We start from the raw sequence: 27,757 nt of genomic DNA, 5'->3' as shown, positions 1-27,757 counted from the left end.
GGAGGACAGAGACCAGTCGAACACCGACGAAGAGTGAGTGTGGGACAGAGTCTCACACTCAATGCAGACTCCACCCTTTGAGGCTGTTATCAGATCGAGGACGATGCGATTCTGAAGTGCCACTGCGCGAAGTGCATGCAGCTCTTCTCTCTGTAATTCAATAGTAGCAAGTGTTGTGTTGATAAAGGAAGTAAATCTATAGCTAAGAGTCTCTACACGCAACATCGTGGTCATCTGGCACATCAGAACTCCAACCAGAGTAATGAGGCAGCAGATCCCTTTGTGCCCTGTGTGTGACATGTGGTGTGCTGGATATTATGTATGAATGATCTGAAGGGACCACAGCGGCACATCGGCCTCACCCATCCCGCCGGAAGACATTCATACATGTAATATCCACAAAGAAACATGTCATGTATTGGAATGGAATGAAATATGGTGCACATGTGGTTCCAGGACTCGACTGGGATGTGTTCAGGTGTGTGCCGTCCTCTAGATAAGTGCACGGGACATATACTGCAGAACAATATATATTAGGGATTTGTCCCACGCGTGTTGGTTTAAGTTCAGATACTAGGTCTACGGATGTAATGTTCTGTGCGACTGGTCCGAAGAGTGGTCCCAATGCTAAGTTTTCAGGAGGTTTGATTCTAGGTCGACCTTTAGTCTTGTGTGATATAGGAGGGGTTATCGCTCTCCACACAGACCAAACTATCTTACTCAGAAGTTTAGCATAATCTAGAGACATCAGAGTGGCAGGTAATCTGTTGGCTAGGTCAGGCACAGGAAGAGGCAGCACATGTGGGGACGTGGTTACTATGGGCATGTGTGTACACACGTAGCAATCTTTACGTTTGTGGCTCTCGGCTATATATTTAGCATATCGATACCAGAAATTTAGTGTGTAGACAGTGGAATGATTGCTAGTGTATGTAAGGTGTGTCTCAGCTTTAGGTGAGTCATGATTCTGCAGAGTGCGAGTGTTACGGTCTAAACTTTGTTCTTTTGGACATATCAAATTAAGCAGAGCAATATGAAGTATCAACCATGTTAAAGCTGCAAACAACAACAACAACGGGACAAGAAACATGATTCTACAGATCAAAGACCTGCCGGTGCTCCTGTCGATCTTGTTGGAGCTCTTGGGCTCCAGGTGTGGCTCAGGAGCCATGAGGAAAGTGGGAAGGTGGAGAGTGTCTGTGTAGATGTGATTACCAAACGCTGCAGAGGAAAGTGGAGCTTTAAACTGCGCTGTGGTTTGGCAAAGTGCCACGTGCTCGGAGCACCCGATCAGACCGCTCTGGTTGTGCGGGTCGAGCCTTACGACCTGCTCTGCCCCCCGCTCTCTCGCACTTGAGATCGTTGCAACTCAAAGGTCCCACGACGTCCTCAGTGGTCCCACAGGTGGGCAGACAGCCGCGTTGTCGTTGATCTCCACAGGTGAGCTGAAGATGGCTCTGCAGTGTGATGCGTGAATCCACTGCAGTGTCGGCGATGAGAAGAACTTGGACCAGGATCCATTCCCCTGGTTTGAAGGACAGCTTCAGCTGCCTTTGGGAGAGCAGTTTTCACCTGCACAGAAATAGAGAACAACAGTGCATACAATTCTTTACAGGACGCCATGTCCCGGCGTGGTACTCTGTGATCAGAGCTTTGACCACTGCGTTGCTGGAGGCGTGTTTGCATGGAAACGCCTCCACATGCCGGGACTAAGCATCGACAAATCTTTTGGGCATAAATGTTAAAATCTTTGTGAACCAATTTATCATTCCCCCCTTCGATGCAGGTCACGGCCATGTGAAATCAGCACCATCTGCCTGAAAACATATTTAGATAAGCAGACCAACCAAACTTCACCCCTTTTCCACGCCCCAGCCTTCTTCCACACAGAGATTTCCTCTGTTGTGGCAAAGCTCTGCATGGCATTGAGAGAATGTGGGATGGATGCTACATGAGACACAAAACCTACAGTAAAAATGGTCACAGTCCTATGGTTACTATGGTTACTATGGTTACTATGGTTACAGATGTGTCTGGGCAGGGGACCTGAGCCCAGCACCTCTCAGTTAGTGCACACTGCAAACCCTACTCGGTTTCCGTCCTATGTCTGCGTCCCAAGATGCAGAACCATCTAGAAAAAGAATCAAATCAGGGTTAGTGAGCGGCTCCTCCCTCAGGTCGGGTCAGTGGAAACATAACAATGAGATAGAAAGATGAGAAATTTTCTGCAACTGGGTCCAGTTTAGCAGAGAAATAAGCGACAGGTCGTAGGGAGCCCCCGTGGTCAAAAGGACAGACGTCATACAGCCGTTGCGTTCGTGGACAGTCTGTGTGAAAGGTCTAGTTGGGTCGGGTCAGAGTTGGAGGCTTCTGTAAGGCCATTTTCAACTCACAGAAAGCTGTGTCTGCTTCCTCTGTCCAGGTCATTTTGTCATTAGTCCGAAGGCCTTTACTATGAATGAGTGCACTTAAAGGAGACTCCATTACAGAATAATTTGGGATGAATTGTCGACAATATGAACACATTCCCAGGAATGACATCAATTGTTTCTTAGTTATTGGTTTTGGAATATTTTGTATTGTTGCAACACGCTTTGTGGATATACTTTTGCCATGTTTAGATATCACATGACCCATGTTTAGATATCACATGGCCCAGGAAGGTGACTTCCTCTTTAACGAATTGTAATTTAGAAAGGCTCGCTTTGTGGCCTTCTGCATGTAAATGTTTGAAAAAAAAAAACTCCTTCAGCAGCGTTGCTCTTCTCTATGTCTTTGGAAACACAACAAACGTCTGCAAAGCTAGAGACAAACGCTGTCTCCAAGACTTTGTGGAATGTTAAAACAACGCATCAGAATCAGGCATTTCAACCCAGTCCTCCACAGAAATCTTTAACTAAATCTTGAGTTTCCCCCCAGTTAGCCATAATAGGTTTTGATAATGCTAGATACATATTTGTATTAGACAAATTTAAATTTTCGAGATAGTCTGGGAGTGGCACAGAGACGCCAGAGAAATGATCATCCCAGTAAAAGAAGTCAGTCATTAGTACATCTTCCCCACATTCACACCATTGCATGGCATCATTCAGTTCTATGTCTGTGGACAAACAAGGAATGTGTTGCAGCTCTCCTACATCTCTAAAGTCAGTGTCATCAGTTTGCTTCACTTTGTTCTGAGCTAAAGAAATCAGTTCAATTGAGGAATTAGGGGTCAATTTCCAGTGAAAATCAGATTTGGGAGCTGTGAGCTCCATAAGGAAATTTGAATCATAATTTAATTCTTTGATAGTCGTCACCTTTAATCCCTCTGAAGTGGAGATGAGACAAAGACCCAAATGACACATGAGATCTCGTCCAAGAAGATTGACAGGACACGAGTGAGAATATAGAAATTCATGTTTGAATTTTTGACCACTGCTATCAGAGCATGTTAAAGGAGAGGTGTAGTATTCCTTTAATGTCTCACCAGACGCCGCTAATGAATATGTGTAGCGACCACTTAACTTGGGCTTTTTTTTTTAGTGCAGATTTTTTTTACTACAGAACGTGTAGCTCCTGAGTCCACAAGAAAACTGATTTTTTTCACCATTAACAATTAAAGAGAACTCTGGACATTTAGAACTTGATTGAGATGTTGTGAGATAAATTTCATTAGGTTTAGCAGCTCGAGCCTCAAGATGAGAGATAGCGTGTGTGAGTAGTGTATCGTGCTCGTTACCCTCCTGCAGAGACAAGTGCTCTGGGTGTGTTGTCCCAGCTGCGGTTCAGCCCCGTCCAGTCAGTCCGACCCATAATTCCCTCCAGGCCGCTGTTGGTTTAGGTGCTGTGGTGGCGCTGGATATGGCTGCTGCTGTCCTTGATAAGACTGTTGCTGTGGCCCTGACCAGGCCTGTTGCTGTGGCTGTCCTGGATATGGCCCAAAGTAGGCCCCATGCTGTGGTCCAGGAATGTGTGGTCGCAGGTTCTGATGTGGGCAGTCTCGATAGAAATGTCCAAATTTACCACACACGTAGCACGCACCTCTCTGTCCATCCCGTCTTCCACGGCCACGTCTGTGGACATAGTTTTGCTGCTGTTGTTGTCTTGGAGCGGCAACCGTGTTGGAGAAGAGCGTTAGAGTTGCATCATGTGTTTCTTTTTCTTTTGTCTTTTTATCTTTCACCTTCTCTTCTTGTATCATCTCCCATGCATGACGCGCATGGTCAGACAGTACGTCGAGTTTGGGCCGTTTGATGCCGCCCACGTATGAGCCCTTGATTGCTTGACAATGTTCTTGTGCAGTCCTCCGATTATTGCCTGACAGAGCAATACCTCATATGGACCGCCTGCTTGGTCTTTCAAGTCCTTCATGCCACTTTGTTGGTCAAACACCTGGGTGAGCCTGTGTATGTATTCATCCGGGGACTCGTCTGGCATTTGTACGCATCTGTCAATTGCTGTTAAGTCATACACCAGCGGGAACTCACAGGCAATGGCAGTGGTCAGGGTTGTTATGGCAGCAGTGTATTCCACATTGTCCTCATATATGGGTTTGTCGGCATGCAGGTGATTCTGCGGGATACTTGTCTTTTAATTCGCAAAGTCACTCAATGTCATAGCAAAACCCAGAATTTTACGACTTTCCAGTCCGGAGGGACGGTACTCGGCGCAAAACTCTGTGAAATCTTTGGCAAAGGTTTTTCCATCTGTGACTGGATTGGGCAGAGATTTCACCACAGCCATGACCTCCTCCTTTGACCAGGGCCGGTACACATAAAATTGCCCATCGGGTCCGGCCACTTCAATCATCGGACACGTTAGAAGCTGTCCTGGCGGTACGTTGCTTCGCAGGGCCCGTGTCGCTGGTTGAAGTACAGGTGGTGCCCTCTCTGGTGTGGGGTGGGTGATGACCTCCAGCATGTCCTCCTCCTCGAGCTTGGACATGGTGGTTCTGACTGGACAGGCGTCCAAATCCGGGTCCAGCCGCGCCGCAGAAAGGCAGGTGAGATCTGGGTAAATAGAAGGACACAGACTGACACTGTAATATGTTCAGGTGAGAGTGTCCGTGTGTGTTGTGGTGCGGGTGTCCGTGTGTATGCAGGGGGCACATGTGTTCTTGTGCCTGCACCAGCCTGTGTGCTCTGCGCAGTGTGTGGGTAGCTGTCTCTCACTCTCTCTCACTCTCACTCTCTTTCACACTCACACCGGTCATCTGTTCGCATAATTTCTTCCTTTCCCGAGTTACGGCCTCAGTTTCCCACAGTTTGATCCATTTCTCGTGCTTCTCCATGTCTCTCACTACCTCTGTGGACACTGTTTTATTTCCCTCTAATGTCTCTTTTTTGTTTTTTCTAATTTTGCTTTCAGATTTGCAATTTGATTAGTGCTCAGTGAACCTCCAGTTGGAAATCCAAACTTATTCGCCCACGTTGGCAGGCATTCCAGACACTCCTTCCCATATTTATTTGACATTGCCAGCATGACAGGTGTCTCCGGGATGGACACTTCACTTTTAGATTGATTGGTTCCCATATCAGAGCTCTCTGCAAACTGCACACGTCTGTGCAGAGCGTATGTTTCTTTTTCGACGACTCTCTCGTCGACGCCTCCACCTGATGTGTGACGCTTTGTATCTTTACCGACGGACCTCGTCTCGTCACACCCTCCCTAGATTTAGCTTTCACTAAACTAATTGTCTCAGACAAAACTCGACCAAAGCTTTAGTGTTAAAACCAGGCTATTGGTCAGTGGGTCCAGGTGCGCCAGGACTTCCTGGACTTTACAGAAGGCTTAATGCCGACTGACAACCTAACCAGCGAGTGTTCTGACCCTGTCCCCAGGCACCTGCCATGCGGCTGCGTTTGGACACCAGCACAATTGTAAAGAATGTCTCTAAAGAAAGACCCTTCAATTTGAATAAATTTAAAGGTGCTATTTTTAGACTAAAATTTAAAGTGCAGGGTACTACCTCAAAAATAGTCCCAGACACGTCCTTTAGTGTTTAAAATGTCAAGGAAAAATGGGTACCGGACTAGTCAGAATAGTCTGTCTGTCGATTAACAGTTAACATACATAAAAAAACCTAGTCTACACATTTTGAAACAAGACAACTCACCACAACTTTTCTCTTTGCTCGGATCCTAGCGCCGACGCTGTCTTCTCAGGCCAATGAGACGGTCCTCTCTCCCAAATGATGAGGAATGAGGCTGAAATCTTGTTATGGTTTCAGGTGGCCAAACACCGGTCACGGCCCGCGAAGACGAGTCATCGGACGAAGGATCCCACTTCTGACACCAAATTGTTGCGGAAACTATTCTATAACAAATGACAGAGAAAATGAGGCAAAATATAACCAAGTTGTCTTGTTCAAAAGTGGTTATTTATTTTAGCCGTGCACAGCCAAAAAAGCTCTCCCTGACATTTGCCGTTCTGTCCCTCCCTGATCTGACCAGAGCAAACATTGAGTTCAGCTTATTAAGGCACAACAGGTGCCACGTATGCACAAAACCAGTCTAAACATATTGCAGAAAAACACACTCAATGTTCTACCTCATGTGAGACATCCTTGGATCCGCAGCTGTCAGTCTGTGTTCCCAGGGATGTCTGCATACAGAGTCATAATAAGTGTGACCCGGATGTTACACATATGCTGACCTAAGTTCTATGGCATCAGGCAAAGACATTACATTTTTACACCACAGTATTTATTCATATCAATGTAATAAAATCATTTCCAAAGTGTTCATTGTTCATACTGGGAGTTTCACGCTTGTTGAAGTTGAGGGTCAAAGTTCATTCACATGTTTAGTCCAGAAGGAAGCGCTGAACAAATAAAAAGATAGAAAAGAAAAATAATGAGTGCCTTGCCAGCCACCTTCAAAAATGTGGAAAAAAACTAATCAAAAACATGTTTCTGAAATGCAATAGTTTTGGAGTATTGTCAGAGGATAAAAAAAGCATATGACAGTGTATGGATTATCAGCAGGAAATGAGCCAGCGTTTTGGTATCTCTTAATGCAGGCAGCATCAACTATTGTTAGAACAACTTACAAAAGTCAGTTTAAATTCATAGTTTAATTAAATAATGTAAAATACATAAAATATACATTATTTGTATTTGTTTGATTTGAGGCAGCTTCAGACTGATGTGAGTGTGCAGATGCCATGAAAACATACAATTCTTTGTCATAACTATGCCATCTGTGGCCAGAAGGGAAGAGGGAGGGAAACAAGACATTTTGTGTGGAGAGTCTCGCATCAAACTTTCAGGATAAAAGTCACAGACACAATGGATTCTGGTGTAAAAGGTGAGTTACATTTAATCATTATTTTTATGTGGTAGTGGTTTTTATTTTGGTAAGCAACAACATGCACACAATGACATCAGAAACAGATGAACAATGGAATAGATTATAATAGAAAATTATAATAAAACATCTAAATTGATATGCCAAATTAGATAATCAGGTATATTGTCCAAGTAAGAAAACTCTCAAAAGCAGACTCAAAAGCTGCAAAAAGAATTGATTAATTAAAAAGAAAATAAACTTGGAGTGTATTATTTCAAACAAGGGAATAAAGGGATATTTCTTTTTAGTTTATTTTACAGTTCATATAACAAATGTGTGCTATGTAAATTTATACATATAATTGACATGTACAGGCACATCTCATTTTATTTTATTCATCTGATGGTGAAGCAAAATAAGGTTAAAGTCTGTCAACTGGGCAAATGTCTTCAGACTTTAAAAACAGTGTAAAACATTTGTCCAGTCTCTCTTTAAATATAGATAGAACGACTTTTCTGACCGTGTGCAAAAATATCATTTGGTATTATCAACAGAGCAGTAAAACTATATTGATTTTAATTGTCGTCCACATTGTCTTGTTAACTTAAATCTGGATCTCTTTATCTCTTCAACACAGCTGTCTTGTGGACCACCGTCGCTCTTGTTTTATTCTCAAATGTCTTCAGTACAAACAGCTGCCCCGGCGACTGCCTCTGCGACCCGCCAGGTTCCGTCAGGTGCGCTGGCTTCACCATCACTGCTATACCTGTGGGAATGGCCGTCCACACCTACCTCCTTCAGCTGAATGACACCAAAATGCACGTCATCGGCGAGCGAAGCCTTGCCAACCTGGACCTGTTGCTGCGCTTCAGCCTGACCCACAGCCACCTCCACACCATCCACCCCAAAGCCTTCGAAGTGGCTCCACAGTTCAAGTCTGTCAAACTCTCCTCCAACGATCTCTCTACTCTCCCTGTTGGAGTTTTTTCACCCCTGTCAACTCTAGAGCAACTCCACTTAGACGGGAATCGCTTGGCAAATATTGTACCTGATACGTTAGAAGGACTTGTTGGGCTCCGCGATCTCGACTTGAACCGCAATAACTTGTCCGTTCTCCCTTCTGATCTTTTTGATGGCCTGACAAATCTGATATTTCTGAATCTGGGAAGAAACTACATAAAAAAATTGCCACCAACAATCTTTCATTCGTTGATCCAACTTCAAAAGTTAATGATATATAACAACGAACTTGACCTTCTTGAACCCGGGATGTTTGATACGCTTGTCAAACTTGAAGAACTCAAAATTCATTATAATTGCTTAAGCAGTCTTCCACCAAATGTTTTTTGGTCATTGAAAAACTTGAAGATTCTTACTCTATCGTCCAATCAGCTTCAATCTGTCCCAGCGAAGAGCTTCTACCACATGCCCAAGCTAACCAAGCTGACCCTCTATAACAATCCTCTTCTATCGCTGCCTGACCAACTTATGGGCTACATGCCAGACATGAGGGATTTTTATTTGTATGCAACTAATCTTACAACTGTTCCTGAGAATGTATTTGCCAATATGTCTGGGCTAAAAGCTCTTAACCTTCACCTCAACAACCACCTCAAAGACCTTCCTTCTGATCTCTTCTGTTGTCTCCCAAATCTGTTCAAATTATCACTAAGAGAAAACAAACTTGAGGACCTACAGCCAAGTGTTTTCTCCAATTTGACAAGTCTAGGAATACTTCTTCTCAATGACAACAACCTAAAGAATATTCCAAATAACACCTTCCACGGACTGTCTTCACTATCCACTATAACTCTGAATAATAATGACCTGAAAACAATCCCAGGTGACTCATTCACATCAAATGACGCTTTAAGAGTTGTTACTTTGAGTAATAACCCCTGGGACTGCACTTGTGGTATAAGAGATATTGTCAGTTGGATCAAACAAAACGAGCAGTTGGTTTCAGACAGACAGGATGTAATATGTCACAGCCCTGTCGACCAACTCCTCCGCACACTTAGTTCCCTGGTAGATGATGACTTCCAATTGTGCGACTCTGTTACTGCAAAAAGTGAAATACTTAAAGAAAACAAGTCGTCTGGAACCTCTACATTACAGTATATTTTAAAAACAATACAAAAAACTACTCCATTGGCCCAAGCTACAACCCAACATATGACACCCCATATTTCTACTCTCCGTCCTACTACTCTTGCATCTACTACTTCTACTCCTACTTCTACCACCACTACTACTACTACAACTACTACTCCTACTACCACTACTACTACAACTACTACAGCTACTACTCCTACTACTACTTCTTCTACTCTATCAGCAATGTCTGTTTTTACCGCTAGGCAATCTGCTTTGAAAACTCTAGTGTCTACTGCTTCCTGTAGATCTGCTCCTTTCTATGGAAAACTGGTCCTGGTGCAGGGGCCAGAGTATGTTCACCACAGTGTTCTGAATGGCTGGGTGTACTTGTGGTTTGTGCCGTCAGATCCTGCCCTGACTGGCTTTCTAGTGTCCCTCCACATCGTCTTTGTGGCCACTGCATTTTTTCTCATTCTTACCGCCTTGTATGGTATGCACCGCCTCAGTGAGATAATGGATACGTTAAATGCTGATTCTATGCGTTTGCAAGGAAGAAGGGGAAATATGCTGTGACCAGAGGTGGTACTCAGTTACATTCACTCGGTGGTGGAAAGAGTGCTGAATGTTTGTACTCCCGTAAAAATACAATTATTTACAAGTACAAGTACTGCTACCAAAATGTGTACTTAAGTAAAAGTAAACAGTATGCAAGAAAAGCGTACTAGTTGCAGTATATTTATGGATCAGTCTTTTATACAAAACATGATTAAATAAACAATTTAAATAAATCCAAAGTAAATCCCACATATTCTTTGAGCTCTGGTGCCAGCTCAGTGACATTTTGGGTGTTTGTACGTTTAAAACGCAGCAGAGACAAAAGTGAGACAGCTGTACATTGGGACAATTGGGATTTATGTTGTACTCAGTGATTTTAAATGTAACTAATTATAATGACATGGCTAAAAATGTTATAACTACACATTAAAAAATACCGGTACTCAAGAAAGTACAATTACTCTACTCAATTACAGTAACTTGAGTATTTGAGATGGGTCACTTTCCACCCCTGCATTTACTTTGGAACAAATTGTACTTCTACTCCTACTTCAGCAATATATTTTACAGTGTAACAGTATTACTTGAGTAAAAGGTTTGGTTCCTCTTTCCACTGTGAGTAAGTCTATGAGTGACAAAAGCTTTATTTCAACAGTATTACATTATTATAACATTTGTGTTTCTTGCACTGTTCTTTCATACATTACTTTGTTTTTCAAATATAAGTGTATTTCAATTGAAAATACCACATTATTTGCATTGTTTTGTTCTTACAATTACATTAACTTCATATTAAAAAATCAGATGATATAGACAAACAGTTTTTACTTGAGTAATTCCTCCAAATATAGTATTAGTCATTTGTTGGACCACCACTTTATACTTTTACTTGAGTAACATTATTTTAAAGTAAAGTCACTGTTATTTAAAATATCCGTTTACTCTTCCCACCTCTGGCTCTGATAATATGAGGATATTCTATGTGAAGGTATGAGTCTATGGATGTAACAACTGGTTACATTAACATTTACACTAACTGATATTGGTGCTCAGAAGTATAAATAAATGACAAATATAATTCATAGCAAATCTCAATTAATCTCCTGAAATGTTTTGAGGGGGGAAAATCATGGCTTCTGAACATTGGGCAAGCATGTTAGAAGACATTTACAATAACCTTTTGACTGGAAATGACTGACTGGAAATCGGAAAAGGCATGACACACCGTGAAAATGTGTAGTTTACTGAGATTGTGAGGGAGTTAATATAGCTAAAAGTCAGAAGTGAAACTGCGTGGAGTCAGGTTCTGTGTGGACATCAGCTTCCTGCCGCTCCCTTCAGTAATTAGCATTGGAACAAACATCTGCTGTCTGTTTTTCATCGGGTGAGGTAACTCTGAGTTTGTCTCTTAGACCTGATACTGTCTATACACAAATATTTAACTCAAATTCCAATGTCATTCTCTTTATAAACACAGGATTGCGCTGGCAAATCTTTCGCAAAAAATGTGAAACCACAAAGTAATCTCCCAGGACGACAAGCACTTACCCACAATAATACCCACCGCTGTGACAAACTGTGAGTCACTTTTGGGAAGGTCACAAATTGTTTATTGTATTCAGGATACACTCACGTACTCATGGCTTTCAGAATCATGAAAAATTAGGAACGTTGCAGTAACAGTTCAAAGCAAAAGATCATCCATGTTTAAATTTGCTGGTGGAAGGTCTGCCAACTGTTTGTCACCATGGAGATGTCCTTGCTTGGTCTGGAATGTTCCACAGTATGGCGTTATACATATCTGTCTCCATGGAGATAAACAGGTGATTCTACCAGTAATTCGGCGCTATGTGGTCCTCTGACACTTTTGCTCATCAATGAGTCGGGAGAAGAACTAGCTGCTGCCAATTTCAACACTTGACTCACTGCTGCGAGGAGACGAATCAATATGTGTAAATTATTTGAGCTCTTACAACATTTCAGTCTATATAGTTAGAGGAACAGACTGTTGTTGTTTAATTACAGACATAACGTGAGCTTGCTAAAGTAAAAATGGTATAGGATTTAATGTTCAACAACAAATCCAGTCGGGCCCTCGACTTCTCATCTCGGAAATACGACATGATAGATGGATTAGATTAATGTCACACTGTGGAGCAAAGCAATAACGTCTCCATGGACACAAGCCGGTAGAATATTGTACACAAAAAACATTTACATAGTGCACCTTTAAAATGTGACGTACCTTTTTCATTACAGGCCTTGTCCTGCAAGTCAAAACTGTAATCATATTGGTACAACATAAATAAATAAATCATAGCCGACAAAGAAACCTCTTTTTATGAAAGGATATGTCTTAAAACTTTTTACAATCAACTACAGTGACGTAATATTGTGAAGATTTGGATATGGGAGATACCATGAAGAGTGCCCAGACTTTAAACAAACAGCGAACAAAAGAGGAGCATGAACTGGTGAATGGCACCCAAGTTCGTTACCATAGCAACCAGTGATTAGTCCTTTCCAGTACACTGAGCCCACACAAGAGTTTGAGCGCACACACATGCACAGGATATCATACAGCAGGGGTCGCGACAGATCACAACACTCTTTATCATCATCTTTATCAATGCACAACGAGATTGAAACGTTGGATTTTAGCTTTTGCACGTGCACTCAAAAATATGCATCACTGAGTTTTTGTGAAAGAGCCTTTACAAATAATGCACCCTATACCTCCCTTCTGACAGTTAACTCCACCCTCACTATCTGGAGCTTGGGGTGTGCAGACCGAGTGCACGTTTTCCCCCATAACAACACTGTTAAAATATGACGTCTTATATGATGTGTAGGGCCTCAGTACATGCCACAACTTCCACATTTTACGACAGTTGGCTCTGCATCTTATTTGTGTATTTCATGATGTAACTTTCGAGGACTGCTAAAGGGTTAAGTTTGCTTTTATTGTGTTGATTTTGGATGCCTTCACGCTGGTCATTTATCTTCTAAATAACAAGGCCAGCCCTGGACCAAGGACTCCCTTTGGTTCCACAAACAAAAACAAGCGATTGGTGCCATTTTGTCAACAAACCCCATAAAGAAGAAAACTAAATTGTCTTTAACATGCTTTGAGATGCAAAGTCTGCCAAATCAAAACATGCAGAGAATTCAAACTCCCAACAGGGTAGCAGTGGGTGGGGCTAAGCAGACCCTCACCAGATCATTTGTGAAAGAGTGTGCATTCCCGCAGAGCACAACGTACAACAGGAAAGTGCGCAGTGCCTGAACTTTAAACTTGCCGAGAACAGGGCAAAACAATGTGTCATGAAGGAAATCAGATGATCCAATGCAGGAAAAGATGATGTGGGGTATTTTGGACAATACTGGAAACTTTTTTTGGAGCCGTGGCACGATTGGGAAGAAAGAGAGGTCGTAAATACAGCTGGAGCAAGTCACTGCCCCTCACTTGATCTTCAACAAGTACCAAGGTAAGACACTTTGATTCTATTCTATTAGTGGATGTAACTGTGTTTAGGATATTACAATTGTTCCGCATTTATGGTTTTCGAGGGTCTCACATTTCAAGTGATGAATACTTATAGGCTTATTGAACATGCAAAAGGCAAAATATCAATGGATAGGTAAGTTCTCGCTCACAATACTTAAAAAACAAATCAAAAATAAAACTATAAAACTTACTTGACTGAAAGTCCTGATTCATTGACCACCTTATCCCGGGGGGAAAAAACACTCCTGTCCTTTCATGTTCCTTTACTTTCTTACCCTTTACTTACTACTACAAGTACAACTACAACTGCAACTACTATATGCACTGTTTTTATGTTTATTATTGATTTATGTGTTCAGAATAGACCTGTGTAAGTGCAGGCATTAAAATGTCATTCATGTTCCTGGACCTGAACACATGTGTTTCATCAAGATTATGTAATAGATTTAACTAAAACCTTATGCCAAACTCACAAAGAGTTTCATTAATTTTGGTTGCAGAATATATAATGCCACCGTTTAAAATAGAGGAAATTTACAAACATCTGTAAATAATTAAAGCAGTAAAGCAGTTGGAGGTAAATTCTGGTTTAAGTGGGAATGTGTACTTCCTGCATTTTAAATAACCCTGATTCCCAGCCATGTGGTGTTTTGTGCCAGGCCTGTGTTTATAGAGGGACGGCCTCTGTTGGTCCAACTTTGTAATGCAAATCTGTAACCAATTAGCATTCACGGATGTGGTAAAAGTGATATATCTACAGCGTTTTAGGTCATTCTTAAGTGTAATTCAAGTTTAAATTTGTCAGTATGCGTAAAACAATGTATAGAAACAGATAGAACATGTAAACTAGGTGCTTCATGGTATTACACTTTCTATTTACAGTATTTGGACTTGGAAAGACACAAATGTAAAACTTGATTGTTACCTAAAATGTGGCTATGATCTAAAAGTAATAGACATTTCATAAGAACAACATGGAACTAAAGAGGCTACATGTATGGACTGAAGTACATTTGTGTGTGGTTCATAACGACAACCCATTCATTTTAAAATAGAAGGCACATATCCATTCGTAACAGTGTATGTTTGTGTGTGTCTATTTTAGGAGAACAGAATGGGCCTGGTTTTACACGTGATCCTGCTCGGGTGCTGGGCCACTGCTGTTCGGGCGTGTCCGGTCGGCTGCCAATGTCAAGTTCCTCAAGTCGTCTGCATTGGACTCACCGCTTTCCCCCCAAGTCTTCCCTCTTCCACCAACGCCCTCTACGTATCAGGGTTCAACATCGCTTCCATTAAACAAGAAGATATCCAGGAATTCTCTAATGAGCTTTCAGAGTTGGTGCTCAAAGACACTCCGTTGACAGATGTGCAGCCCCATACGCTGGACCTCACCGTAAATATGGCTGTTCTCGTGATAACAGGAACCGACCTGCAAGATCTCCCAGAATCCCTCTTTCAAAATCTTCACATACTTCAGAAGCTAAGTCTTAAGGGCAACAAACTCACAGCTGTTCGCTCAAACTGGTTCACAGCCTTGGTTAATCTCAACGTTCTCGAGTTAAGTAAAAATCATCTCACTTCTATTCCCGCGGATGCTTTCCAGTCACTCAGCAGTCTGCAGTACCTCGCTCTTTCTGGGAATGGCATTGTTGAAATATCAAGCGAAACATTCAAGGGTCTTTCAAAGTTGAATATCTTGCGCCTGAACAAAAATGCATTGAAAGAAATTCCTTCCGGCTGCTTTGATGAGCTCAAAGACCTCAAGGAGCTATCGCTGCAAGATAACTCCATCAGTCATCTTGACACGGACATCTTCTCAAAAATCCCTTCTCTCCAAAAGCTGTTTCTATCCCACAACCAGATTACGACTCTTCCACTCGGGATATTTCTAAATTTGCCAAGGCTTGGTCAGATGTCTTTGTACGAAAACCAGTTGGAGAGCCTTGCCCCCGGAGTGTTCGGTCCAATGCCGCTGAAAGATTTGTGGTTGTATGACAATAAACTAAGTCGTGTGGAGGATGACACGTTCAAAAACCTCACTCAACTTCAGCTGCTGGTCCTCAGTCGCAATCAGATCACTCACGTATCTGTCAATGCTTTCCGCGGTTTGGAGCAGCTTGGAGAGGTGTCTTTGCACACCAACCTGCTGACGACTCTACAAGATGGTACATTCCAGGGTCTTCCAAAATTAGCCAACATTTCTTTGGAACACAATCTCCTTAAAAGTCTTCCGTTTGGCTTTCTTCAAGGAGTGAATCGCCTAGGCCAGATAGATCTACGAAATAACTCCCTTGAAAACCTCCCACGACATACTTTGGATTCCTTCTCCATTGTAGACGAACTTCTGCTCCATCCCAATCCTTGGAAGTGTGACGCGGATATAGCGCCCTTTAGAAACTGGCTGCACATAAATCCGTCCAAAACCAACCAAACGCTTATCGTGTGTGACCTGCCAACCAATCTGGAAGGTGAAATGATTGCCCTGTTGACGGACGAAGACTTGATGTTGAATACCACTGGACATTCCCTAACAACAACAGCAACTACGATGACAGGCAAACCCCAGACACCGCCAATCAAAAGCACTTCCTTGCCAAAAGTTAAAACCACGACATCCTCAAAGATGGTGGAAGTCACGAGCAGCAGTGGCCAAGAGGAAGGGGAAACCTCAACAAAGAATACCTCAGTAATCTTAATAATAATAGCAGTCGTAACTGTTGTAATCGTCAGCATGATCCTTGTCAGTTGCGTGAGCTGGAGGAGGAACAAAACCGGCAGAGGAGACATTGGACACAGAAACAAAAGCTCTGTGCTCTAAAGAAGCTCCAAGCAATAACACTGTTAGCACTGATAGTACAAGAAATGACATTGTATACCGAGACTGTTCATTGTACTTTTCTTTACGGATCAGGTGAAGAATACTGATGACAACTAACTAAAAGGTGCACTATGTAACTTTTCTAATGCCATGGAGACAAGCAGGTCAGGCAGCAGGCAAGATCTCTGTCAAAGCAAGTCTACTAATCTTTTTCAAGGTGTTTTTAATAGTAAATGCAAAGATGGTGATAATGTGAAACATCACAGGCAAAGCATTAAAATGTCAACGGAGACAAGCAAGTGGCAGATCTCCCACAAGAAAAGTTACATAGGGCACCTTTAAAATGAACTGTGAAGTGTTTCTGTGTTTGATCATTTACTACAACATTTGTGTAGCAGTTGCATGACAGGGGTTACTATATCCGTTTTAATAATTTGTTATAAATGTGTAAACTTGGGCTCCAATGGAAAGTAAGCACAAACACTGAACTGAACCTAATGTTTAAATAACCTGACATGCCAGATGACTTGTTGCACCAAACCTTCTATGAGGATTAAGGAATACGTTGTGCATCTATACACCTATGTCTACTTCATTTAACCGCTTCTACTACGTTAACACACCTTTATTCTTGTTCAGGTATTCTGAAAATGAGAATTGTAATCTAAAATTGCACCAAAAGGTGGCGCCATGACAGCTATTATTTGATTTCAGAAGATTCTAGAATGACGGCTCCCAGATGGAGGAGGACTTTCCCCAATTGATGACATTGTACTTTGCCATAAAATATCCAAAAAGTAAATTCACAAAAGTAGAAACTGAACTCACAACAACAATTAGCATATTAATGTTAGATGTCCCCCATATTTATTGAGTGAAACCCAGGAAAGCGGTGGTTCTCACTACTCGTGTAAATGTAATGTTACTGTCAGAGTAAAAATGTATTTAGATAAACTGCTATTTAACAGTTTGGACAACGTAGTTGGACAACAAAACATTAAATAATGCACCCATCCTGGTATTTCCAAAGAATAGACCACAAAAAACAATAATATTTAAAGGTACGGTGTAAGAAGAGCAAATGTTTGAATCATTTATTGTTCATATACAGTCTTAAATAGACTTAGTGGAAAGAAAAACCACAACATTTACTCAAGTAAGAGTACAGTACTAACTAAATATCCCTCAAGCAGAAGTAAAAGTATGGAGTCAGAATACTACTCTTTATTATCTTCTGAAAGTAACTCAAGTAAATGTAACTGACTAAATGTAAATGAGTATCTCTGGCCAACCACATGTTTTTAGATTCATTCGACACAATTATCCAAATAGGCACACACTGGATATCCTCTGATGGTCATTTTTTGTGTAAATCTTTTTTGTTCCTTAACTTTCATTCTGTGCTAAAATAAAGGCTTACACTTTGTAACTACTCCTGTGTTTGTGATTTGTTATTATGTTGTGTGCCAGCCAAACAAAGCCAGCTCAGCCCTTGTTATCTCGGCCTACGTCATCAGAGCTATAATACTCCCACAACGGAAGCGCAACAAACAATATTATCACAAGGGCTCCCTGTTTGAGGATCTTGTACTGATGGTAAATAACCTCTTCCTGTGTTAGAATACCGGCCTTTTGCCTCTTCTTTACAACTCTCTATTCTTCTATTTATTCTTCCACATAAATGCTCATTAGAGGCCATTTTCCTATTGCAGCTCTTATCTCTCAGTGCAGTAGTGCGGTGCCCCTCCCCACAAATAAACCCCTCTAACCAACTGCTCGCTGTCCCACTTTGATATGAAGGATAAACACCGCAGCAGGAACTTTAAAAACTGCACAACGCGTTTGTTATTATGGGCAAAAAATCAGGTAAGCGTATAGTTTCGTTAAATCACAGTGGATTACTAGACACCACATGCTAACTATGTCATTTGTACAGGTATGTCTGCGGGAGGCTTTTTTGTTGTTTTGCTTATTCTCCTGTTTGAGTCAACGTTGCTTCAAATCCCACCGAAATGTGAGAAAGAAACTGACTGTCCAAAAGAGAATCAAGTTGTTTTTGGGAAATCTACAACTGAAATCCCGCGCAGCCTGAAACCTGAAGCCATCGAGGTCTTCTTTGTGGACAGCGACATTATATCAATCCCAAAAGGTGCGTTTGTGGAAAATACTCAACTGGAAAAAGTGGAATTTCTGAATGCCAAGATAGAGACTGTTGAACCAGGGGCTTTTGAAGGTTTGGTTAACGTCGTCAATCTCGAAATCTCCAGTAGTCCGTTAACGTCTATCCCAGTTGGTGTTTTGAACGATCTCAGTAAGATGGAGAACCTTGTACTGAAATTCAACAAGTTGCTTACACTAGAGAAAGGCCTATTTGATGGTCTGGGAAAACTGCAACAACTACAGCTGCATGGAAATGAAATCCACACAATTGAAGACAAAACTTTTGATGATCTTGAGAAACTCGAAATGCTCCATTTGGCCAAAAACAATCTCACAGCTGTGGCTACTTCCTGGTTCTCCAAGCTGACCAAACTGCAGAAGCTTCGTCTTTATGAAAACCAGCTGACGTCCATTCCCGAGGATGTTTTTCTAAATTTGCCCAACCTAAAGGAAATTGGTCTGTATAGTAACAAAATATCAGAGTTACCACCAAATCTACTTCCACATAAAGACAAACTTGGCATTTTCACCTTGGAAAATAATCTTTTGACTGTTTTACCGCATGAGTTCTTTGTTGGTTTTCCTCAGCTTAAAACACTGACTCTGGCAAAGAACCAATTGACAAACTTACCACCGGCGCTTTTTGGAGACTCACCAAAACTGACAGACCTGAGCTTCAGTAAAAACAACCTCAGCAGCTTGCCGAAAGGAATCTTTGCACCTTTAAAAAAACTAAAGAAACTCGATCTATCCAAGAACAACTTCGTCACATTGTCTGCTGAATTCTTCGAAGGAGCAAAGACTCTCACTGAGCTCAATTTAATGACCAACAAGATATCGTCACTTGATGAGAACATATTTGAAAACTTACCAACCCTGGTTACACTTAAACTGAGTCAGAACCAACTGCAAAATCTCCCGGACGAAATCTTTACGCCGTTGATCAAACTAAGAAAGCTTTATCTCAACGACAACCCCTGGCTCTGCGATTGTGATTTGATACCATTTTACAACTGGATGAAGGACAACGCTGACAGAATTATGTCTCCAGTAAATTGTCACCAACCAGAGCATTTGAAGGGACAAGAAATATTGTCAATGGCAGAAGATCAATTGATTTGTCCAACGCGTCCTCCCACGACCACAACCACCACTACTTCTCCTACTACGGCTTCTACAACCACAAAACCAACCACACAGCCAACAACTCCTATTACTACTCCTACTACTACCCCTACTACTACCACCCCTACTACTATTCCTACTACTACCCCTACTACTACCACCCCTACTACTACTCCTACTACCACCCCTACAACTACTCCTACTACTACCCCTACTACTACCACCCCTACTACTACTTCTACTACTACCCCTACTACTACCACCCCTACTACTACTCCTACTACTACCCCTACTACTACCACCCCTACTACTACTCCTACTACCACCCCTACTACTACTCCTACTACTACCCCTACTACTACCACCCCTACTACTACTCCTACTACCACCCCTACAACTACTCCTACTACTACCCCTACTACTACCACCCCTACTACTACCCCTACTACTACTCCTACTACTACCCCTACTACTACCACCCCTACAACTACTCCTACTACTACCCCTACTACTACCACCCCTACTACTACTCCTACTACTACCCCTACTACTACTCCTACTACTACCCCTACTACTACCACCCCTACTACTACTCCTACTACTACCCCTACTACTCCTACTCCTACTCCTACCTCTGCTACTACTCCAACCACCCAACCAACTACTACAACTACCATGCCAACTACAATTGCCACCACTCAACCAATCACTACAGCAACAACAACAACAACAACGACCACGCCCACCACAACCACTCTCATCACTACACCAAAGCTTGTAGAACTTGAAACTTCACTGACACCAACCACCGTTATTCCCACAACCAAACCAACAACCACTCAATGTACCACCACATCAGCAACTACAACTTTACAAACTACACATGCAACAACAGCAACAAGCACTTCCGCTCGAACGCCAACAGCCAAAATGACCACAACCACACCCCTGACCACTGCATTAACTACAACTAAAAGAGCTACACCATCAACCACTCCACTTGTCACCACTTGTCCCATTCAACCAGAGACACAGGAAGAGCAGTCATTTTCTCAGGTTTACCGACTTGAAAGTTCATTGCAGCGGTGTAAAGTTCAGCTGATAATATACAGCTCATTCCTAATTGTGGAGGTGGTTTATATGCTGGTGTTGGCTAAATATACCTTTTCACTTTACTGTCTTCTTCAGCGCAGTGAGCAGGTCAAGGACAAGGTCAAACTGACGCGGTTCACTCACAGAAAGAGTGTAATTTTGCAGCCTTTAGGCCAACTTATGGAAGAGACAAAAAGACTATAAAACATAAAGTATGAGCAAATAGACATTTACTATATTTAATTTAATGATACACATGAACAAGCATTGATGTTTGAGTGCTGATGGTGATGAAGGTCCTGAAAAGGGCTGTCAATAAAATGTTCTCAAAAGGTTTTGTTTTAATCCATAGACGAAAGCACAATAAAGTTAAGCATAATTTCATAGAGCCAGCAGTATTTCCAATTGTCCAGCAGAGGGAGGTAGAGATGCGTGTTGTTTTAACCACTGCCTGAGAAAACGGCTCACATAGACTTTTGTTACTGCATTTAAATTAATAAAATAATGGCTTGTTGAACTTTGGAAGATTGGACTATTTTCAAATATAGACTTTTACAACCTTAAGCAAATCCAGCATTGCATAATGATTGCATGTTATGACGAATGTCACTTTAACCACTATTTAAACACTCACTGCACTGTTCACTTTCTGCACTACATATGTAAACTCAACTGTAAATTTGTGTACATATTAAGCCTATTTTTTAATTTCATTCTTATTTTATTATCTGATAGCTTATAGTTATTTTTTATCCCATAGTAGATTTAAATTGTTTCTCTTTTGACTTATTCATTGTTCATTGTTTTTTGTTGCTGCGAATCACCAAGACAAGTTCCTATGTTTGTGAATTCTGTTCTTTGACAATGGCAATAAACCCTTTCTGATTCATTCTGATTCTGATTCTGAAATAAAACATATTTACATTAGAAGGATACAGAGAAGAACTCCATGATTAGTTAAGTTAAGTTTAGTTTAATTTATATACGGAGCAGCCACAAAAGGATTATTGTCGAGCTCACATCAAAAGCTCATTATGGATTTTATGCCGTGCTGTGGTTTAAGATACACAAAATTATATTATCTCTCTCTAAACTAGGCAAACTTATCACAATGTCTCAAATGACACGAAAAGCTGCAGGTCGTGCTAATGAGCCTGAAAAAGATCTGAGAAGGTAATTGTGTGTGAAAAGGGTAATGCACTGAGGAATAGATGACATAAAAACCGGAGGATACCCTTACCTCCCAAACAAGACATTTCAAATGGAAAATAGTTTGCTTCAAGCTGCCAGGTGCTCAGCTGAGACTCAACAATTCAACTTTTTTCTTGTTAAATTTGTGCAAACTAACGCAAACAACTTTCTTTTCTTTTGGGTTTTCCTCCTCATCTGCCATCAGCTCAGCACGTGATACAACAGTGTGCAGTCGTTTTAATATTACGTTATACATTTTGACTAGAGGTCACTAACCACGCTCGCTACAGTAATCCAAGCTTAGAACGCATGCCAAGAACATACTATTTGACCTTTTGTAGAGGAGATTTAGGATAAAATTATATCAATAACAACACCACTGGGTCAATAACATTAAATAACCATTAAATTAAACCAGGAATACTTTATTTACCTCACCATCCCTTAAGTCCAGCCTACATGCCCTTTCCCCTCCATCATCCTCCTGACTGAGCTCTGTGTGTTGCAATTATATCCATTCTTCAGCCCCGCAGCAGATACAGCACATATTTTCACCGATTGTTTGACATTTATACCCTTTAAAATGTCAAAACTCCAAAATGTATCTATTCCTTGACAGATTTTCTAAACCTCCCTCCTTTGGCGTTCCTGGTCGATAGGTTTTTAGTTAGATTTATAAATTGATTGATTGATTGATTGATTGGGGTTGGGGTCCTTTTAAAATAAGTTTTGAACAAAAGTTTGTAATTTATTGTATTTTGCCGCATTTTTTATGTAGTATTAATAGCAATTTACTGCTAATTTCATTAGCTCTTTTTCACAATATCTATTTGAATATGAGGCAGATTTTCCACTAAAGACGGTTTGGCTCCTTGTAGATCGTAGAATATGCTCTTAACCTGCTCCTCATGTGTCTTCTCAAACTGTGGCTTTATAAATGGAGCTGCACGTGTGCATCTCAAACACGCTGCAAGGACAGATCACAGATTCGAATCCTGAAATGATAAAAAAACTAAAGACAAAGTAGGTCTATTGTATGCCCCCTGCTTGATTGTAAAAGGAACAATACAGGTTACATTATGTCATTCAAATAAAAGTGCATGGTGCCCCTTGGAGCATGTGATGACCCACACTGTGTAATGGGCCCAGGTTTAGACAGAACTGACTGATGGTGCACCAGCGTTCCAAAGAGTGCAAAGATGATACTCTTCCATTAAGTGTCATTATTTAACGCATCTGAAATGAGGGTTCAAACTCTTTTAAATGAGGTTTTGCACACCTTGTAGACCAGGGCTAGGTAATGGGAGCGGAGGCGCTGCATTTCAACAAATACAATTTTGCATATTTCTTTTACAGAATTATAGATTGCCCCTCAAAATATTTAATGTAGCCAAACCGCTTCAAATGTCAAAATACTCTCCAATTTCTTCAATTTAGAATATGAAATAACTGGGAACGTGCCACTCATATTCCTACCCCAGCATTGCGAGTTTGAGTACGGCTCTAGACAATTTTCTGTATTTTCCAAGTCTCATTTCATGCTGCACGAAATAAAAAAGGAAACTTTTGGGCATTTTTTCATCATCACATGGGGAGGCAGCATGTTTAGGGCCAAATTGAATTTAACCAAGTCTGTAAAAACTTTATCTCTTTATGCAAATGAGTGTTATTATCTCACGCACAGTGGCACCAATCCCAGTCAAGAGTGTTCTGTGCTAAGGGGCGATCATGGCCCGTGGCATTACACACACACAAACACACGCACACACTTTGCCCCCGTAGCAACCACCTGCCCCCCTCCGGTAGCCAGCCGAGCCATCTGAGGCCAATCTCTGCCGACCAGCTGCAGCCCCCGGGAGAGCGCCACACCACGGAACAAGGGTCACCATGACACCTCCACTGGATGTGCTATAAATAAGAGTCTGTCAGGTGGTAAATGTGGGAAATAGAGAACACAGCCGCAGAAAGCCTTCATGTTACCCAGGTAAATATAGCTGTGGGGAAAGTTTATGAGACAACGTGCAAAGTAAATTACACTGTAAAATGTCATAAGGCTAATTAATCATATAAACTTTAATCGTTATTTTGATATAACTTTACAATGTGAGTTATAGATTTTGATAATAGTGCACTTTCAAGTTCTAAGACTTGTGAAGTGAGCATAACACAATGGAAAATGGTCATGCCTGGACTATAACTCATAACTCACATGCAATGGTATTTATTTATTTATTTATTTATTTATTTTTATCTTTATAATTTTTTCCCCTCCATCCCTTGTTGGGTAATGGGAGGTTTTGTCTATAGGAGTTTTTGTTTATAGGAGATCTTCTACTGAGAGTGTTTTTCAAACTTCCTATAAGTTATCTGTTCTTTTCTTCTGTATCTACCTCTGTATCTACCTGCGTTGCAACAATGAAATTTCCCCATATGTGGACAATAAAGGATTATCTTATTTTAACTTAACAGGACAAAGTAAGTCACTTTTATTTCTTCTGCTCATGGAAAACATTTAGCAGTATAATAAACATTAGTGTGTGCTGTGTGGTGAGCCTGGTGGCAAATGTTGCTAAAATGGCTTCAGCATTTTCTGCCCAATTAACTTCCCTTGATGAACGTTTAAGCTTCTGTTTATGCTTTTTCTCAGTTTATTAAAGACTTCGGTTAAGGAAACGACTTGCCATATGGTGACCAACTGTGGTAACAGGATGGAGAGACAACAGCTCCAAAAATATACTTAAAGCATGTTTTCTTTGCATCTTGATTCTCGCAATTCTCAGTACATTTTCAGTCACATTCAGTAGTGATAAGAAATCTATCCATCTATCTTTCTATCTACCTACAGTATCTGTCTATCTATCTATCTATCTATCTCTTTCTCTCTGTATCTCTCTATCTACAGTATCTATCATGTACCTATGCATATTTTCATTTAAAAAAAGGCAATTCCTTCATGATTTCTTACAAAAAAATTACTAGAAAAATCAAACCCTTTTAATAAAACCTGCAAACTAATCAGACATGAAATTTAAAGCAGACACACTTTTTTACCTTGAGAAATTGCAGTAAATCGCATCAATACCAATCATTTTTCGAATCGAATTATCCTGACTCAGCAAAAACATATTGACAAACTTAAAATGCCATCACTTGTGGTATATCAAACACGATGTATTTTATGAACTGAAGTGACTAGTGTTTAACAGATAAGAAGCTTCATCATTATAATTATTTGCTAATGAGTATAAATAGTCTGGAATAATAGCTTGTCAAGAATCCTATGAAGAAGTACAGAAATAGCTTCAACAGAGAAATTGTGTGTCTATTTTTAGCTTGCGCTCTTGTCCTCCATCTATTTTTAGCAAATAATTAATCATAGCGGTGCCCAGACAGTGGGGAGTGGCTTTGTTTAAGTAGTTTCCTTAGGTCAATAGTGTGCTAGGACCAATATTCAGAGAACATTTGGTTTTCAGAATGACTCTTTACCACACTTAATGATAGTGGTTTTGACTTAATGGGGTACGTCACCTTCATCACATTTTGATACTGGGCGGACACAGGACACAGAGGAACACTTCAATGTTCAATATGTCCCTGAATTGCTAAATTGGCTTCTACAATATGTTCAGCCCTTTTGCACCTCAGGTATCTTTAAATGCAGTCGGACCTATCCTGGATTTAGAAAACTGTTCACCTTTTTTACAAATATAACCTCTAAGGCTCAAATAATATAAAGAACTATAAATAAATAAGATACTCCAGCCATAAGAGGACAAATGATTGTGTCCTCTTATGGCTGGATTTGATTTTTTAAAACAGTTACTGCCAAAACTTCTGTACTCTCCAATTGTCTTATGTATCTTTCTTCTATCATGCAAGTTTTATTCATGGTTTACACTTTATTCTTTAGTTTGTTCCTTTGCCTGCTGCTTGTGTTCAAAGCGAGCCTATTTTTAGAGTCATGAAAAACTGCAACAGCGACAGTTTAAATCTCACACAATCGTAAAACTGTAGGACTGTGTGGACACAAGCTGCAACGCAACAAAACCATTTAGTTGATTAATGTATGTTGCTTTACATTAATCATTCAATTAAATTTATTTTTGTAACATCCAAGATCATGACAGCAGTTGCCTCGAAGGATAATAATGAAATAAGAAGAGAAGCAGATTAAACATAGGGATTTAGCAAAATGGATAACTGTTTCATCATCCTGTGTCCTTAGACCCTCCTTCTCGGCAAAGAAAAACTAGAAAAGCCTTTGGGAAAAAGTAGAAACCTTGAGGTCCACAGTGAAGGAGATCCACAGTGAAGGAGAGATCCACAGTGAAGAGAGATCCACAGTGAAGGAGATCCACAGTGAAGGAGAGATCCACAGTGAAGAGAGATCCACAGTGAAGGAGATCCACAGTGAAGAGAGATCCACAGTGAAGGAGATCCACAGTGAAGGAGATCCACAGTGAAGGAGAGATCCACAGTGAAGGAGAGATCCACAGTGAAGGAGAGATCCACAGTGAAGAGAGATCCACAGTGAAGGAGAGATCCACAGTGAAGGAGAGATCCACAGTGAAGGAGAGATCCACAGTGAAGAGAGATTCACAGTGAAGGAGATCCACAGTGAAGGAGATCCACAGTGAAGGAGAGATCCACAGTGAAGGAGAGATCCACAGTGAAGAAGAGATCCACAGTGAAGGAGAGATCCACAGTGAAAGAGAGATCCACAGTGAAAGAGAGATCCACAGTGAAGGAGAGATCCACAGTGAAGGAGAGAACCACAGTGAAGGAGAGATCCACAGTGAAGGAGCGAACCACAGAGAAGGAGAGATCCACAGTGAAGGAGAGATATACAGTGAAGAGAGATCCACAGTGAAGGAGAGATCCACAGTGAAGGAGAGATCCACAGTGAAGAGAGATCCACAGTGAAGGAGAGATCCACAGTGAAGAAGAGATCCACAGTGAAGGAGAGATCCACAGTGAAGGAGAGATCCACAGTGAAAGAGAGATCCACAGTGAAGGAGAGATCCACAGTGAAGGAGAGAACCACAGTGAAGGAGAGATCCACAGTGAAGGAGAGAACCACAGAGAAGGAGAGATCCACAGTGAAGGAGAGATATACAGTGAAGAGAGATCCACAGTGAAGGAGAGATCCACAGTGAAGGAGAGATCCACAGTGAAGAGAGATCCACAGTGAAGGAGAGATCACAGTGAAGAGAGATCCACAGTGAAGGAGATCCACAGTGAAGGAGAGATCCACAGTGAAGGAGGGATCCACAGTGAAGGAGAGATCCACAGTGAAGGAGAGATCCACAGTGAAGGAGATCCACAGTGAAGGAGAGATCTACAGTGAGGGAGATCCACAGTGAGGGAGAGATCCACAGTGAAGGAGATCCACAGTGAAGGAGGGATCCACAGTGAAGGAAATCCACAGTGAAGAGAGATCCACAGTGAAGGAGGGATCCAGAAGGAGAGATCCACAGTGAAGAGAGATCCACAGTGAAGGAGAGATCCACAGTGAAGGAGAGATCCACAGTGAAGGAGGAGAGATCCACAGTGAAGGAGGGATCCACAGTGAAGGAGAGATCCACAGAGAAGGAGAGATCCACAGTGAAGGAGAGATCCACAGTGAAGGAGAGATCCACAGTGAAGGAGAGATCCACAGTGAAGAAGAGATCCACAGTGAAGGAGAGATCCACAGTGAAGGAGAGATCCACAGTGAAAGAGAGATCCACAGTGAAGGAGAGATCCACAGTGAAGGAGAGAACCACAGTGAAGGAGAGATCCACAGTGAAGGAGAGAAGCACAGAGAAGGAGAGATCCACAGTGAAGGAGAGATATACAGTGAAGAGAGATCCACAGTGAAGGAGAGATCCACAGTGAAGGAGAGATCCACAGTGAAGAGAGATCCACAGTGAAGGAGAGATCCACAGTGAAGAGAGATCC

The 27,757-nt window shown here is 41.4% G+C and overlaps 3 protein-coding genes across 3 annotated transcripts; all 3 read left to right on the top strand.

Annotated features, from left to right (window-relative positions):
• Positions 1–7,915: 7,915 nt before the first annotated feature.
• LOC140353411 (uncharacterized) lies at positions 7,916–9,942 on the top strand. Its single transcript, XM_072437962.1, has one exon. It carries the CDS (start codon positions 8,046–8,048, stop codon positions 9,939–9,941), a length of 1,896 nt encoding a protein of 631 aa, XP_072294063.1. The 5' UTR covers positions 7,916–8,045; the 3' UTR covers position 9,942.
• Positions 9,943–14,544: 4,602 nt separating this feature from the next.
• Positions 14,545–17,681, top strand: LOC140353412 (uncharacterized). The gene has a single exon (XM_072437963.1). The coding sequence runs from the start codon at positions 14,546–14,548 to the stop codon at positions 16,247–16,249; it is 1,704 nt and encodes a 567-aa protein (XP_072294064.1). The 5' UTR covers position 14,545; the 3' UTR covers positions 16,250–17,681.
• A 347-nt stretch (positions 17,682–18,028) lies between these two features.
• Positions 18,029–20,883, top strand: LOC140353410 (uncharacterized). Its single transcript, XM_072437961.1, has 2 exons — positions 18,029–18,115; positions 18,186–20,883. Exons 1-2 carry the CDS (start codon positions 18,100–18,102, stop codon positions 20,828–20,830), a joined length of 2,661 nt encoding a protein of 886 aa, XP_072294062.1. The 5' UTR covers positions 18,029–18,099; the 3' UTR covers positions 20,831–20,883.
• Positions 20,884–27,757: the final 6,874 nt, after the last annotated feature.

The sequence above is a fragment of the Eucyclogobius newberryi genome, unplaced genomic scaffold (assembly GCF_026437365.1).
Source record: "Eucyclogobius newberryi isolate DKJ021-1_F unplaced genomic scaffold, fEucNew1.0.hap1 SCAF_9, whole genome shotgun sequence".
Classification (NCBI taxonomy): Eukaryota; Metazoa; Chordata; class Actinopteri; order Gobiiformes; family Gobiidae; genus Eucyclogobius; species Eucyclogobius newberryi.
This window is presented reverse-complemented; position numbering and strand designations above follow the sequence as displayed.

What these genes read in the sequence shown, in the direction of transcription:
- LOC140353411 (XM_072437962.1), top strand. Translation starts at nt 8,046, where the DNA reads ATGGCCGTCCACACCTACCTCCTTCAGCTGAATGACACCAAAATGCAC.
- LOC140353412 (XM_072437963.1), top strand. Translation starts at nt 14,546, where the DNA reads ATGGGCCTGGTTTTACACGTGATCCTGCTCGGGTGCTGGGCCACTGCT.